The sequence below is a fragment of the Drosophila virilis genome, chromosome 2 (genome assembly GCF_030788295.1).
Source record: "Drosophila virilis strain 15010-1051.87 chromosome 2, Dvir_AGI_RSII-ME, whole genome shotgun sequence".
NCBI classification, from domain to species: Eukaryota; Metazoa; Arthropoda; class Insecta; order Diptera; family Drosophilidae; genus Drosophila; species Drosophila virilis.
The window spans coordinates 30,409,954-30,424,629 of NC_091544.1; the positions used below are offsets into that span (position 1 = coordinate 30,409,954).

The 14,676-nt window shown below is 35.7% G+C and overlaps 2 protein-coding genes across 12 annotated transcripts in view; one reads left to right on the top strand and one right to left on the bottom strand.

The window, feature by feature from the left end:
• LOC6632743 (mediator of DNA damage checkpoint protein 1) overlaps positions 1-14,676 on the bottom strand; it is a 36,376-nt gene that overhangs the window by 18,531 nt on the left and 3,169 nt on the right. The window lies entirely within an intron of this gene.
• Positions 7,416-8,691, top strand: LOC6632744 (GTP-binding nuclear protein Ran). Its single transcript, XM_002056423.4, has 2 exons — positions 7,416-7,993; positions 8,405-8,691. The coding sequence occupies exons 1-2, from the start codon at positions 7,556-7,558 to the stop codon at positions 8,615-8,617; spliced, it is 651 nt and encodes a 216-aa protein (XP_002056459.1). The 5' UTR covers positions 7,416-7,555; the 3' UTR covers positions 8,618-8,691.

A 14,676-nucleotide genomic window follows, 5' to 3' on the forward strand; every position in this document is an offset into this window, starting at 1 on the left:
CAAGTAGCTGTAAATTGTGTTAAGCTCGACAAAAGTTCGAAACAACAAACAAACAGACAGACAGAGAGTCAAACAGTCAGTCTCCTTGCTGGACAGTTAGTAGAGTTAATTACGGTGTCAATTTGTTTTTGTTTGCCGTGCTAACTTGGCCAAGAGTCCTTTCTGGTATCTGTGTTGGCAGTTGCTTATGGAATGCGCATTGCTATTTGACTGTCTTTTATCGTGCCATTTTTGTGGCAAGGTACAAGTAATTACCACTTAGCACGCAACCCTAAAGACGATGCCAACCGACTGGCTAACTCGGGGAATTATTCATGCAGCTCCTGACCAAACCTTTCTCTGCTTAATTTTCATTTTTAAGTAGGTCGCAGGACTAAACAGTTACAACTGATTGCTGTAACGCCACTCAATCAATTTGGAGGACATCTTTAACATTAATTCAATTTTTCTTTGCACCTTTGAATTTACTATTTGCTTAAATAGGTTTGAATACATAGAAGAGAAAAAAGATTAAGATGATTATGATTTAGGACTAGATAGTTATTTAATTTTGAAGTTAGATAGTCTTTAGATAGCTTATGTTGACTTCTTGTTGTCTTTGGTTAATGGAAAGTTAAAACTGTGAACAAAATCAAAGTTTATTAATTGTAAAGATACTTTTTTCGTTGTACTCATTTCCTATAACCCCTTTAAACATGCCTATTACTCCTCATTAAATGTAGAGCCACACCCATTGAGCCAAAAGTCAATCCAAAACTTAAATCAAGATCAAGCCCCATTTTTATCCATCACGTAACGCCCACCAATTAACCTAATTGCCGTCAAACCTCTAAAAGGCGTCTAGACAGGCTCTCGACCCCATAGCCTCATTGAAATGCCATTTAAAAAGTTAATTAAAAATCAATTCGCCAGACAATAAATAACTTTTACAAACAATTCCCCAAGCAACTAATCACAAGGGAGTTGCTCGCGAGCTGTGGTTGTCAGCCCAGAAGAGTATTTGTAAAACCGCAATTCATGCATAGTTTAGTCGCTGAACCCCGAGCTTAGCGCACTTTAATCGATTAATTGAAGGTGCGCGCTGCCCTCGAGGCTGGTTTTTCATCTGCATTGGGAGTGTCAGTTGCAAGAACGGGGTGTTTTCATACACTGCTAAGGGCAGGTTGAGTGCCTGTTGGCACGTGGCAGCAACACCTGCCCCTGTTTATTGCAAATAATATTTTTTATGCTGCAGCCATTTATCATGTCGCTTTTCCCCGAGGAACAGGGGAACTGCGGTAGGTATCCCATAAATTTCCAACTGATTTATGTGCGTTGTGCCAAATTGATTGCAGCTTCAAAATGCAAACCGCGTCTGAAATGTGTTTTCTTTATTATTACTTAAATATTTGATAACATTTTATTTTTGAGAGCCTTTTTAAAATTTAGTTTGTGCTTTCGTGTGGTTTTGCACGTTTTGTATTTTAATTGTGGTTCAACGAACTTTTCGTCTATAACGTTTTTAAAAACCTAAATTTGCAGCAGATCTACTCTACATAAAAAAGTGCTTTCAATTTTTAAACTTTCTGTTCAAACACTCAACTGCATTCTGTATGCCCAATGACATTAAAATCCCTATAAGCCTGTTGACAAGCAGCTTCAGCCAGACACCTGCAGTGTGCATCGCATCGAATTGACATTTTAATTAAATTATTTAAAATCGCAATCGACTTATGGCTGACAGTGATTGAGCATTCTCAATATTGCTTTTTGCTATTTTTATATAAGATTCCATTCCATTCCGATACTTGATTGAATTGTGAGTGAACAAATATTTATTGATAACTTACATATTTAAGTCAATAATTGCTTAAGCGTTCGAATTTTTTGAGCTGCTTATAAAGTAACTTCTAGACGTATATGCTTTACTGGCACACTATTTTTTTGTACACAACTTTTTAGTGCTTCGTATAAAATAAACGCATTTCAATCATTTCAATTTGTTATTGACCATAACAATTTAATAGCCAGTACTTTTGGCACGACCATAACTCATGCGGTGCCTACATGCCAGGCTCTATAAAATTACCAATTTACGATCAAAAAGGCATGCCCCACACAATTTATCGCCCATTGGTGTAAGTAGAACTATGCGATTGCTAAATCTGGTGCAATAATTTTCATAGCATAGTTGCAGGCGTCAGCTTACAGTGCGCCAGAATCCCTTAATAACAACACTAAGCTACACGTGTTAGATAACTAAAACCGAAAACCGCAAACTAACGATATGTATGTGTATGTATGTATATACAAACTGTGTATATAGACAATATTGTGTGCGTGTTTAATCTATCCACAGGGACGTTTCAAGTTTTATGCGAACAAAGGACACCTTGAAGCAAACAGCACTTGCAGCTATCGCCTGGCCGACTGCCTGCGGTCCTTCGAATTGCTTTTTGTGTGCTCGTGAAGTGCAAGGAATATGAAGCACAAACAAGCGCATAAAATTTCATTGTCCAATGGGGTTTCTTCGCTTTGTCTTGGTTCGCACAATAAGTTTGTGAGTTATCATAAGACTCTAATACGAGGGTACTGGTAATCTGTGATTAAAATGAAAAACCTAAGTATGTACAATAATAAACATTAAACGAAAAAAACGAATTAGCAAAGAGCTTCTAATTATATAAATAAAAATAGTACTCTATATGCGAGTTAAAAACTGAACTGATTAGAAATCATAATACAGATTAAATGCTGTATATAAATATTTTTTGAAAATAAAAATATATTAAATAATGCAAACAATATTTAAAATATAATGAAATTTATAATGCAAATATAGATTCATTATAAGAAAAATTAAAATATGTAATTTATGTTTTTAAATAGTAGTTAAAATAAAATATTATGGTTAATAATTCAAATTTATCATAATATATTACAAATTTATATAAAATCTAATACTAACTAGTATTTATTGTATATATTTGAGCCCCAAAACTAATCATGCAGCCCACGTGTGCAAGTTTTTCCATTTCCATTTTTTTTTTATTTTATGCATTTTGTCATTTGACACCATTTTGTCTGGCGCAGATGGCGTCACGGCAGGTGACAGAGGATAGTTGCTTTTATGGTTTCCACTGGCACCGACCAAAAACCAAACCAAACACAAACATCTGGCGTGCGCTTCCCCTCTAATCCCTTCCCACACACTGGGGCTACCGTTCTGTCTGCCAATGCGTGCCTCCGGCCCGCTACTGCGGTTTAGTTTGCTCGATTGCTCAACTAACCGCGCAATACAATCAGACTCTGTATATGTGTGTGTCCATGGTGTATGTGCCGTGTGTGTTCATAGCCTGCACCAGCAATTAATTTACTCGACATGGCCCCAGACGTGTCGGAACGCTATTTTTTTTTTCTAGTGTCATTCGTTTGCCTAAATTTAAGTGCCCTGTTTTAAGATGACAGCAACGAGCGTCGCCTTCAGCTTGACTCTGGCGCAGATTGACTTGTAACTAGGCAGGGGCAACAAGGCAGTCGACCCCTTGCACCTCTAAGACCAATCTAATAAATTGCCAAGCTGTTGTCGTGGTCGTCCCTTAATGAGGCTACCGGCGGACCCTCAGCAGCACAAATGCACATTAGCCGCTTGGTAACCAGGACGCGACGTGCCCGGTCAGTGGAGCCAACTTCATTTAATTAAATAATGCTGCTCATTTGCATGGGCACATTACTGTGGGGTACAACTGTTATGATACTCTAGCAATATTGAAGATCATAACTTGTGAAATCACAGCCTAGTTTATGGAGAAGTATTGTCTTTGAAAAACGTACAGTAATAATGATAATAATAAAAGTAATAGTAATATTAAAAATAACAATAATAATACTAAAAATAATAATGAAAGTAAAAATTATAATAATAATAATACTGATGCTGATACAAATAATAATAAAAGTTATAACCATAATAATAAAAACAACTATTATAATACCCTTAATAATACTAATAGCTAGAAAATAATAAACTTTAATACGTTCAATTTTTCTTAAGACCATTATTAATTTAAATATTTACTGTATACTATTTGTTGTTGCCTACTTTTGAAATTTTTATTCAGTTTTGTAATTTTTCATGAATCCCTATTTCCAATACTAAAATTTTTTCGGCGCTCTAATAATATATTTGACAAATTATCAGCATGGAAGAGTAAACGCTCTTCTAGGCCGTCGTTCAATTTTGTTTTCCACTATAATAAGCCCATATTGTCCGTGCCCATAAATATGGATTATATTGCAAAATGCGAAAAACGTGCAGCAGCTACGATTTCATTTCAGAGAATATTAAATTAGTTGCAATTAAGTTGCAATTGTTGTGGTATTTACATAATAAGCCACTGAAAAACTAAGCGACATTATGTGACATTTACTTGTGGTAACTAACTAAATTAACAGAAGTATTTCAAGCTAGACTAAACTGCCTTTAAACTATACTATAATTTAGACAGATATTTTATTTTATTTTTCCGCGTACATGTAAGTTCGATACAAAACTTTTAAAAGTGGAATTTAGCAAACAGACAGCTGATTATTGTATTCGCCTGGAGAAAAGTCTTTGAATACAGAAATGAAAAAGTTGTTGACAGGTTAAATTGCGCAACTTTCAGCATATAGAAGAATGTCACATACGCACACATGACAGACAGACACACAACACACAGTGCCAGCCATGACGTCGAAACTCATTTGTATGTGACCGCAAAGCGAGGGACATTAAACTTTTAAGACGCTTTTATTGCACATAAGCTCAACTCCCTGACTCCGGAATCATCCAGTGTCCTGCGCTATTCAATTTGTATCCTTTTTGGCTTTCGGCTTTGCTTGGCTTTGATTTGATGGCTTTGCGTTGACATTGCCGTTGACGGCTGATTTATTGAAAAGACCCAATGGCACAGCACAAAGTCTACAGCTGCGGGCAACATGGCGTATGCATAATATCCTTTGCATTTACCGAGTTCATTCACGTCCAACAACAATGGCACAAATACTTCTAAATACAAACGTGAGTACTTCCCTGTGTCCAATGCTCCCAGCACGTTTTGTCTTAACACCCAGCCACAACACTCCAGACTTTTCGCATGCAAAGTGAATTCAGTGCCGGGTGGGGCAGGTTTTCCTCGCCAAAGATTGAATATTCCAAATGTACGCAAATAATTTTCCTTTGCTGTTCACAACATTTCACTTGTTGGTGGAGTTTGTATTCCCCAGTTTTACACATGTTTTGCGAGTATTCAGCAATTGGTGCATGTAAATTCGAGAGTTCGATGCACTGTGTGTGCGATATGTATACATTTTACTTGAAGTTATTTTCAATACATTTGGCTAATGGTAAAACAAAACATGTTTACACAAAATGTATAATATGCATAGCTAAGTTTAATTTATTATTGTCCAGCGAGGTTTAATAAATTAATATTAAATACAGGCCAAAATAAATTTAAGAATTATTTATGTGATTAATTCTCTATAAAACACATTATATGCAAAAACAGTTTAACATATTAAATATAAAACACTAATCGTGATAAACTATTGCACATTTGAGCTTTTATATTACAAAATTAAAACAATTTGCTAACTAACAAGTCTTTTGTTGCTCACACATTGCCTTTTAACTTAATTGTAACACTTAAACAAATAATTTGCAAATTAAAATCCACTTAAAATATTAAATTTGTACATGGGCAAAGTTTTAAATCGACTATTTTAGACATCATGGCAAACAGAAGACTTCGGGTAAACTTTTGCACACCCACAGAAAATGCAACACTTCCGGTGTAAAATACCAGAAAAGTTTTGCATAGAGACACACTATGCAAGCCATGGAACATTCTTTGTGCATATTTTAACGTAAAATGAAACTCAAATTATGCTGCAACAACAGCCACAACAAACAGCTGCATTTAATTGCACTTTCCTGTCAGTGACCGCTCCGGCTACCCCGGAGAAACTTTAGATGTGCGGCTGTCAGTGTCATTGCCAGCGGCTTCATTAATCTGAATGTATCTGCGCGTGAATGTTAGTAAACATATTTGTTGCTGCAATATACGAGTGCTTAAATGTTGTTCAAAATCTTAACAATTAACATGAAATTCGATGCTCTTATGCTCTGGCCTTCACAAGCATTTTGCGCCGAGTGCTGTCAATGCGTTTTATTTTCATCTATTTGCCGCACGAGTGCATTTACTGTGTGCGTGTGTGTGTCACGCCCATTGAGTGTAAATGAGTGTGAATGAGCATGAGTGAGTGTGTATGTGTGAATGAGTGAGACTTTGTGTGCTGCGCTTGGCGCACTCATGTGCATAACGACTTTGATAACAATGCGATCGATGGCACGCGCCGTGCTTAGGGTGTCTTAAGTAACTTGTAGTTGAATAATATAATTAAACTATCCAAAGACAGGAAATTCAAATTCATTCAAAAATGTTAATTAAGCCAACAACTATTTGATTGTTAAAGCTTTCACGCTTATTTGTTTGAATTATTATACCCTGAACCCATTAAAAAAGGGTATAAGGGTATATTGTATTTGTGCGAAATCCAAATGTATGTAACAGGCAGAAAGAAGCATCTCCGACCACATAAAGTATATATATTCTTGATCAGCATCAATAGACGAGTCGATCTAGCCATGTCTGTCTGTCTGTCTGTCCGTCCGTCCGTATGTATGAACGCAAGGATCTCAGAACCTATAAGAGCTAGAGACTTGAAATTTTAGATGTAGGTGCTCCTAGTTTCCGCGCAGCTCGAGTTTATTTCCGATAATCGATAACTTACTCCGTTTCAAAGCAATCGATAAAAATCGATATCGATATCCTGTTTTTTTTTTGGCAATTTTGGTAAATAATAAGAGCTAGAGTCACCAAACTTGACATATAGCTTCTAAAATAAAATATATATATGCATTTGATGTTGAAGGAAGAGGGTTCAGGGTATCCCCTAGTCGGAAGCTCCCGACTAGAAACTCTTGTTTTTATATCTTATAATGATATTTCCTATAGACTTTGATCTTAGCTATCTATAAGATAAGCCTGGTTCAACAATTAACATTTTGCATTTGATTTTTATTAATCACCACCCAAACGTCCTGACAAGGAACCTGCTAAGGAGGCGACTAAGAAGGAGGCTCAAGAATACCTATCCTATAGACCTGGCCAAAAGAAGCAACATAAGCATGTACATAAGCATCCTACACAATGAGTATATTTAAATTAAGCTACCTTTAACCAAAGCTAGTTTTTCTATGAATCCTCACACTGATAAAAGTTGCTAAACTACAGTAACAGCATATGAATTATAAATAAAAGAATTTTATCCCAAATAAAAAAAATTAACAAATAACATTTTTATTAATCAGCTTACATTTTACATAGGCGTCAGTGGGAGCAATATAAATATAAATGACTTTTCTAACAGTTAAAAGCATTCTTTTTATACATTTTTAAAATTCGCAAGTTTTTACCATTTTTTACATTCGTTAAATTCGCGGTTCCGATTGGAATTGAGATTTTAAGACATGGCTTATGATTGTGGTGATGCAATACCATCTTTTAAGCTGGTGCTGGTTGGCGATGGAGGCACGGGAAAGACAACATTTGTCAAACGTCACATGACCGGCGAGTATCAGAAGCGATATTTGGCCACCATGGGAGTGGAGGTGCATCCATTGAAATTTCACACGAGTCGCGGACCAGTACAATTCCATGTCTGGGATACGGCCGGGCAGGAAAAATTTGGGGGGCTGCGCGAGGGCTATTACATTCAGGCGCAATGTGCCATTATCTTCTTTGATGTGACCTCTCGGACCACCTATAAGAATGTGCCCAACTGGTATCGGGATTTGATGCGTACCTGCGGCCACATACCAATTGTTCTGTGCGGAAATAAGATTGACATTAAGGACTGCAAGGTCAAGCCAAAGGGTTTGGATTTCCATCGCAAGAAAAATATACAGGTGAGTAGAATTAATGGGAGAACATCATTCGGAGTAACTGTTGCAATCCATTGAATGAGAGATCCACAAGCTGATAACTAAATACATGATAAAAGTCTAAGCCAAAGTCGATAAAGTTTGTCTAGCAGTCCTTTGTGCTTTTTGTCATTCCAATTTACCCTTTTCACATTCAAGCGAATCCTTAAGTTTCAAGGTCCGAAACTTGCTAGATTCATTTATGTACAGTATATATGAAGTAAGCCAGATCTGGGCATATCATGGGAACTGTCACTCCAAAACAGAGTTCTTCATATAAACAGATATTGCGTTTCAATATATCCTTATCAAAAAAGCCGAAAAAATTGCAACATTCCAGGAACATGTTTTTTTGTTACCTAATTAAAAATAAATTTCTCATTTTTATTTTTCTAGTACTTTCCGATATCTGCGAAATCAAATTATAATTTTGAGAAACCTTTTCGCTGGCTGGCTCGGGTGCTGGTTGGTGATCCTCGTCTAGAGTTTGTAGAGATGCCTGCATTGCAGCCGCCGGACGTGCGCATGGCCAAAAGCTGGCAACTGAAAATGGAGCACGAACTGGCACAGGCGGGTCTTTTACTTGAGGATGACGATGAGAATTTATAGATACTGCTAAAAAAATTTTGTTTGTGTACACAAATTTTAGACCGATGACGACAAGAATTAAATATAAAATTGAAGCTTTGACTTTCCTTTGCTACGTCAAGGTGTAGCATAATATTACGCATACGCCTCGTTGGTCGCCAATTAGCTCTTATGTAACCGTGACTGACGTAAGCATGCTAAAAATAAAGAAACTAGAACGAGTCGATGGTTGCTGGTGACGCCATTTAAGCTAACTCCTCTTTTTCTTTCTCAGCATCCTCGTCTTGTGTTTAGTCATCTGTGTTTGTGGCACTTTGTGCCAAATTCATAATGTTTACAAACGCCAACGTTCCAGGCGAAGTTTGTTTTATTGAAAAAATCGTAAATAAAATATGTAAGTTTCTTTTAGTTTCCTTCTACATTTTTGTCGCATATTTTTGTCATGTGTCGTTACTTTGACAAACGATATTTGTAGTCAGCTAAAGGCAATCACATTAATACTTTCGCATGTGCTTGGCCCTAATGCTAATACTTATTTGATTAATGGCCAAATTGTAATTCTAATTTTTACACGTACCATTTGAGACCTACAACAATTCAAGTCTTTAATTATTTAAAAAAAAATGTATAACAATATTTTTAAAGCCCGAATGCCCATGTGGCAAATATATTTTATACTAAAAGTTCTCTGGACAAGAATCGTGTAGCTTAACACCGCATCGTTTTCTAGCCATTGCGTAAATTTGCATTTTGCTCTCTGTTTTAGAACACTTCAAAACTTTAAATTGCGCTAGAGTTTTCATGCAAATTCACCGTCACAAAATTTGCAGCTAGAAGGTGTGGCTAAAGTAACAAGTGAAAAAGTGTATTCAAATTGGAAATCAAGTTTCCCCTTACGCACTTCTTGGCTGGTGTTTGCGTCCATGCAGGAAATGCGCAATCGGAAGCATTTATTTACCGGCGATTTTCTAGAAATTTATTCTACAAGAAAGTTGAAATTCAAATTGCAGCATCTAAAGAAAATCTACAACGCAAACTCGTTAGAGTGAATGAATAAAGAAGTAGAAGCATCAAAGAATAAGAAAAAAGAAACATGCAGTCACATAAAGTCTAAGCTGCTATTTGGAAAAAGTTTGTAGCTTTAAAAGGGATTTATTCATAAAACTAACCTCAGCCAATCCATCCAGTCTTATGTTTACCTTAGATTACTTAAACGAACCTAGCCTAAACTAACCTAACATAGCCCATGACTTATCCGCACGTTATTTAACATAACCTATCCTTTAACATACACATCCTAACCTCACTTAACCTTACCTAACTTTTCAAGCATTCACACACACACACACACATTATATTTATCTTCTTTTTCGTTTTACATAATCAAACAACTTTTGCCTGGCTTCACTTAAACCGAGTTGAACTCGTTGAGCCATGAGTAAATCCTTCAATGGCGGCAATTGAGAACTCCGGTTGAATGCCATTGAGACAATGCAGCATCAAATGGCCATGCAGCAGATACTACACAATAACGATGAGTACACAAATTGTTATATAAGTATGTATATACAAATACACACACGCCTAACTATATACATGTATGTTACTTATACTTGTGCAAATAATTGCCCATTGTGTGCGCTTATTTAGTCTTTATATCTATTTCCATTTCTTTGCTTTGTATCAAATTGCCATTGCCAGGCAACGAACTGCACTGCATACTATACATATGTATTATACATATACTAAGTGCAATCTAGTCGTTTGTGGATGCCGCTGGCTCAACACAACTGCTGTAAGTAATCGCAATGCTGCATTGTGTACAACAATAACAAAAGTGGTTTGAAATTCTAACCAAAAGTGCAATGCCAAATTACAACAACAAAAGAAGTCAAAACAATATGAAGTGTTATGCTAAATGTGCTTAGTGTTTAATCTGATATATAAAGGTTGCATAGATTATAACAATGGAAGAGTTCAAAATTTTTATACTCTGACATACAAAGATTTCTTAGAGTCTGATTAATGTAGGTCATTCTTATTTAATTTAGACCTATAAATTGCTTATACATATATAATTAAATACATTTTATTATTATAGCAGGATTTTGTTAATTTATTATACAATTCCTATTTAAATTATACATATTTATTTTTTATTATTGATATACTTCTACCATCTCATTTAATTAAATCTTTTTCAATTTATAATGAAATAAATGTAAAATGAAAAACGTAACGCACACTTAAGCATTCTTTCCAATTGTCCTGAAAACTGAAGCGGCAAATCAAGTAACAAGTCCCTTAAATAAAATTTAAAAACTTATACGCATAGACCATGTTTTATCAAAGCCCTATCTGAAAAATCTACAATATTAATTCCAAGCGCGCATTTACAGCTTAATTTTTGTGACTAAAGAAACTTGTTTGAAATGTTAAATGTTCAGCGATTTGAGTTCTTAAGTGTCGGCTCATGGCGAGCTATTTTAACTTTTTGCACTTTATTCTGGCAGAAATTTACAAAAACACACACCTATTAAACACTGTACAAAAATATAAAACCTTTTTTTTTCAACAGCGTTTGCATATTTCTTGCGTTAGAAATGCAACGACCGAGAATAAAAGAACTTTTGCTTAACAATACAAAAGCGTAAAATATTTAAGTGGCATATGGAGCAGAAGGACTGAGGGCGTGCCAGGCACAGGGGTAGCTTGGCATTTTGCGCGAGTAGCTCGCATATATGACCTTATTTGCGTATACGTAATGTTCGCAGATTTTTTTACTTGGCAAATGCTCGAACCGCTGTTGGCAACTGCCGCCAAATAAAATATGTTGCAATTGTTGCAATGGGGTCTTAATGGATTTGTAGTATGCCACGAACTATACAATATTTAGGGTGCAAAGTTTTTTAAAGGAGAAATTTTGGGGGGAGAGCTGGAAAATGTACAGGGACTTAAGTTATATTCGCAACTGCAATTTAATTGCAACATTTTGCTATCCTATCATGATTTACCATATTATGCTTATATTTGAAACCTTTCAAGAAATTTCTAAGCCCTCAAATTATTGCCACAATCCATTTTAAGGTACTGAAGACTTGCCTGAACTCAAAATAAATATATCATAAAATGACTATCAACGGTGACAGCAGGCAGCAAGTTGGTCGCCAGCCAACTCGGGGGTAACTGCGGCAAATGCAAAAGCACCACATTGGAGCTCACACAGCTGGCAAGGACATCGGCCCTTTAATCCATTCACTTACGTACGGAAATTATTATAATTGCATTAGTTCAGAGGCAGAAAATTGAAATTGAAATACGCTAGCCAGGACGAGACAGGATGTTGACGGATGCGCCACGTCAGGTTGACTTGACGTAATATGCAAGAGGGAGAGCTGCCAGAGATTCCTGAGCATGTGGGATACTGACGGCACTTTTACGCTGATTTTTAAAGATTGCAATTTAATTAAAAGTAATTAAATTTGTTTTGTACAGTTTTTTTATAGCAAGAGGCAATTGCTGCTAATATCCATTAGCGGAAAATCGAAAAAAGAACAGAAATTCACCATTTTAATGGAAAAAGTTCTGTGCAGAGTTCTAAACACCTGAACTACTGTTTATTTTGCCGGTGTGCGCGTGTGTAAGCTTTTGACAGACATTTCGTGTTATTACAAAAACTAGCTGGGAATTCGTGTAGGTTTTAATGACTGGCACAAAAATCAATAAAGCAATTGGCTTTGATTAGCATGCCAATCGCTATTTCCGAAAGCTAAACAGTTGTCCCTAGTTAATCGCTTGTTAGTTTAAAAAATTTCAATGTCAAGGAACACACATGTAATGGCCTGAGCAACTATAAGGCTAGACTCCAGAATATTGAAAACTTTTATATACAAACCTTTTTCCCAGAATAGCATATACATACAAGTATCTGGTATTCAAAAATATTTCATATCAATTTATTTTCTTGGGTTCCCTTTTTCTCAATCCTCCTCAATCGTTAGCCGTATTTCTCTCACTTCTTTTTTATATATTTTTATTATATATATATCTCTTTTTTTCTCATTTTAATACTTTTTCATATACAATTTTTATAAATTTATTTTTATAGTATTTCCTTAAATACATTTTAAAGGTTATTGAGTAATAATCTCTATCTCAACTCTCTTGAACATTGATTTTATTACATCATAAGCAATTTTATAACAGATTGCAACCGAAAAATACGAGCAGAAAACCAAGTATTAAAGACTCATAAAGTCTGCAAAAAGATATCCAAATTCAACGCAAAAGTGCACTTAAACGCGAGGAAAATAAATAAACGAAAAATAAACTAAGAACTTTTCTATATGGTAAAAATGTTATACGCGTTCTGCATGCGATTGCCTGATTTGTGCGGAAAATATGCAAATATTTAAATGGCAGAACAAAAAACTGTTGTGCCCAAAATAAGAAAAGTGTTAGCTGCAGCCAGAAACACCCTATAAATAAGTTTTGATATTAAATATGGTGTAACACGAACTTGTTTCCAGTTTTGTTAATACAAATTGTTGCCTAGTTTCAGATAGTTTTAGTCTATATCGATTTTCTTTCATCAAATAAATTAGCTTTATGAGCAAATCGTTATACCTTACGTCAGGGTATACGAATTTATACACAACAGCTTAAAGGCAGTTGACATGCGGCCACGTAAAGGCAATCAGCAAAATAAAAATTTACACAGTTGAAATTCTACCGAGTCGCAAAAAACATGCAAATTGTACAATTGTTTCCTTGTTTTTTATTGTTTTCAGCTGGTACAAGTTTGTACCTGTCTGCGCATATATATTCAGAAATTAAATTTACCTTCCAATAAAAAAATGACTGTCAGTCAACAAATCGTAGACACCAAAATTAAATTATAAAAGAGTAATTTATCTTTAAATTGTGGGCTGCATTTAGTTATCAATTAATGAAAGTATTTGCAACAAGGAAGTAGAAGAATTCCAGGCTATAAAAACGTATTAAATATGCCACTATCAAAAAAAATTTTGAGAGTTTGTGCTCATAATTGTTAACTGGTTTAAACTTAAGCAAAGCTGCTGTCTTGCGGTTTTCGTCGAAAAGTCACCAACAAGGGAAAACTTTCCTTGAGCATTCGATTTTACTGGACGTAAGACTCCTGCCACAAACAACTTTTCAAGTTTTTAACAGAATTCGAGCAAAGCTCAGAAAATCACATCACTTATAATACTCAAATTCTGATACCACTTGCGTTCTTACTTTACAAGAGTATCGTCTGGTTGAGTACCCTTAGACTGAAGAAAAGAAACAATTACGAACAGCTGACCACATATAATTAGAAAAGTTTCGCAATGCACTCGACGCTGTGCTGTGCTCTGCTCCATGGAGATTGGCCACATTCGAGTGAACTTCTATGTTCCCCTATTCGTTAGTCTGTGGCCGAAGCTGTGGCTCTGGGGCATTCGGCATGGGCTTCCCTTTAGGGGTTTGCCACCAGTTCGGTGAAGATTAGCGAGCTGCAGGGCAGTGAGGTGAGTGCAAATTGCAGTGGTAAATGAGAGTGCAAACTACTTGATTGCCGCAATTTGAATGCACAATGGAAATGTGAATTGAATGGCCAATCGAAATGCAATGATTTCAGTTAATGTGCGAAAACGCTTTTTGGAACTGTCCACTGAAGTGTGAAAACCAAGAACATAAAGAAAGAGAACTAAGTAAAAATTATTTAGGTCAGTTACAATGCTCACGCTTGGGCAGCTTAGTACAGAAATTGGTTATATTGTTTCTTTGAATTCTTTATAATAACAAAACTTATGTCGAAAAGAATTTCAAGCCTGATTCCTCGCTGTATGGTTTCTTGAAACACTGGTATACTGTACTTAATTTGAATTTACGAATAGAAAATCAAGACATGCTTTTAATCTTTAAATTTGCATTAATCTTTACCTCAACACTCAGCTAAGCTAAGCAACCTAAGCAAACTGGCAGCTTAGCATGCCACCTGGTTGTAGCAACTGGGACGAATTTGGTATACCAATGAGTATATTTATTTCTAAACGGCAACATATGTGGCATAAATG

Excerpts from the sequence above, each read along its gene's own strand:
- LOC6632744 (XM_002056423.4), top strand. The coding sequence starts at position 7,556 with ATGGCTTATGATTGTGGTGATGCAATACCATCTTTTAAGCTGGTGCTG. Across the intron at positions 7,994-8,404 it reads ATCGCAAGAAAAATATACAG|TACTTTCCGATATCTGCGAA; the intron begins GTGAGTAGAATT and ends TTATTTTTCTAG.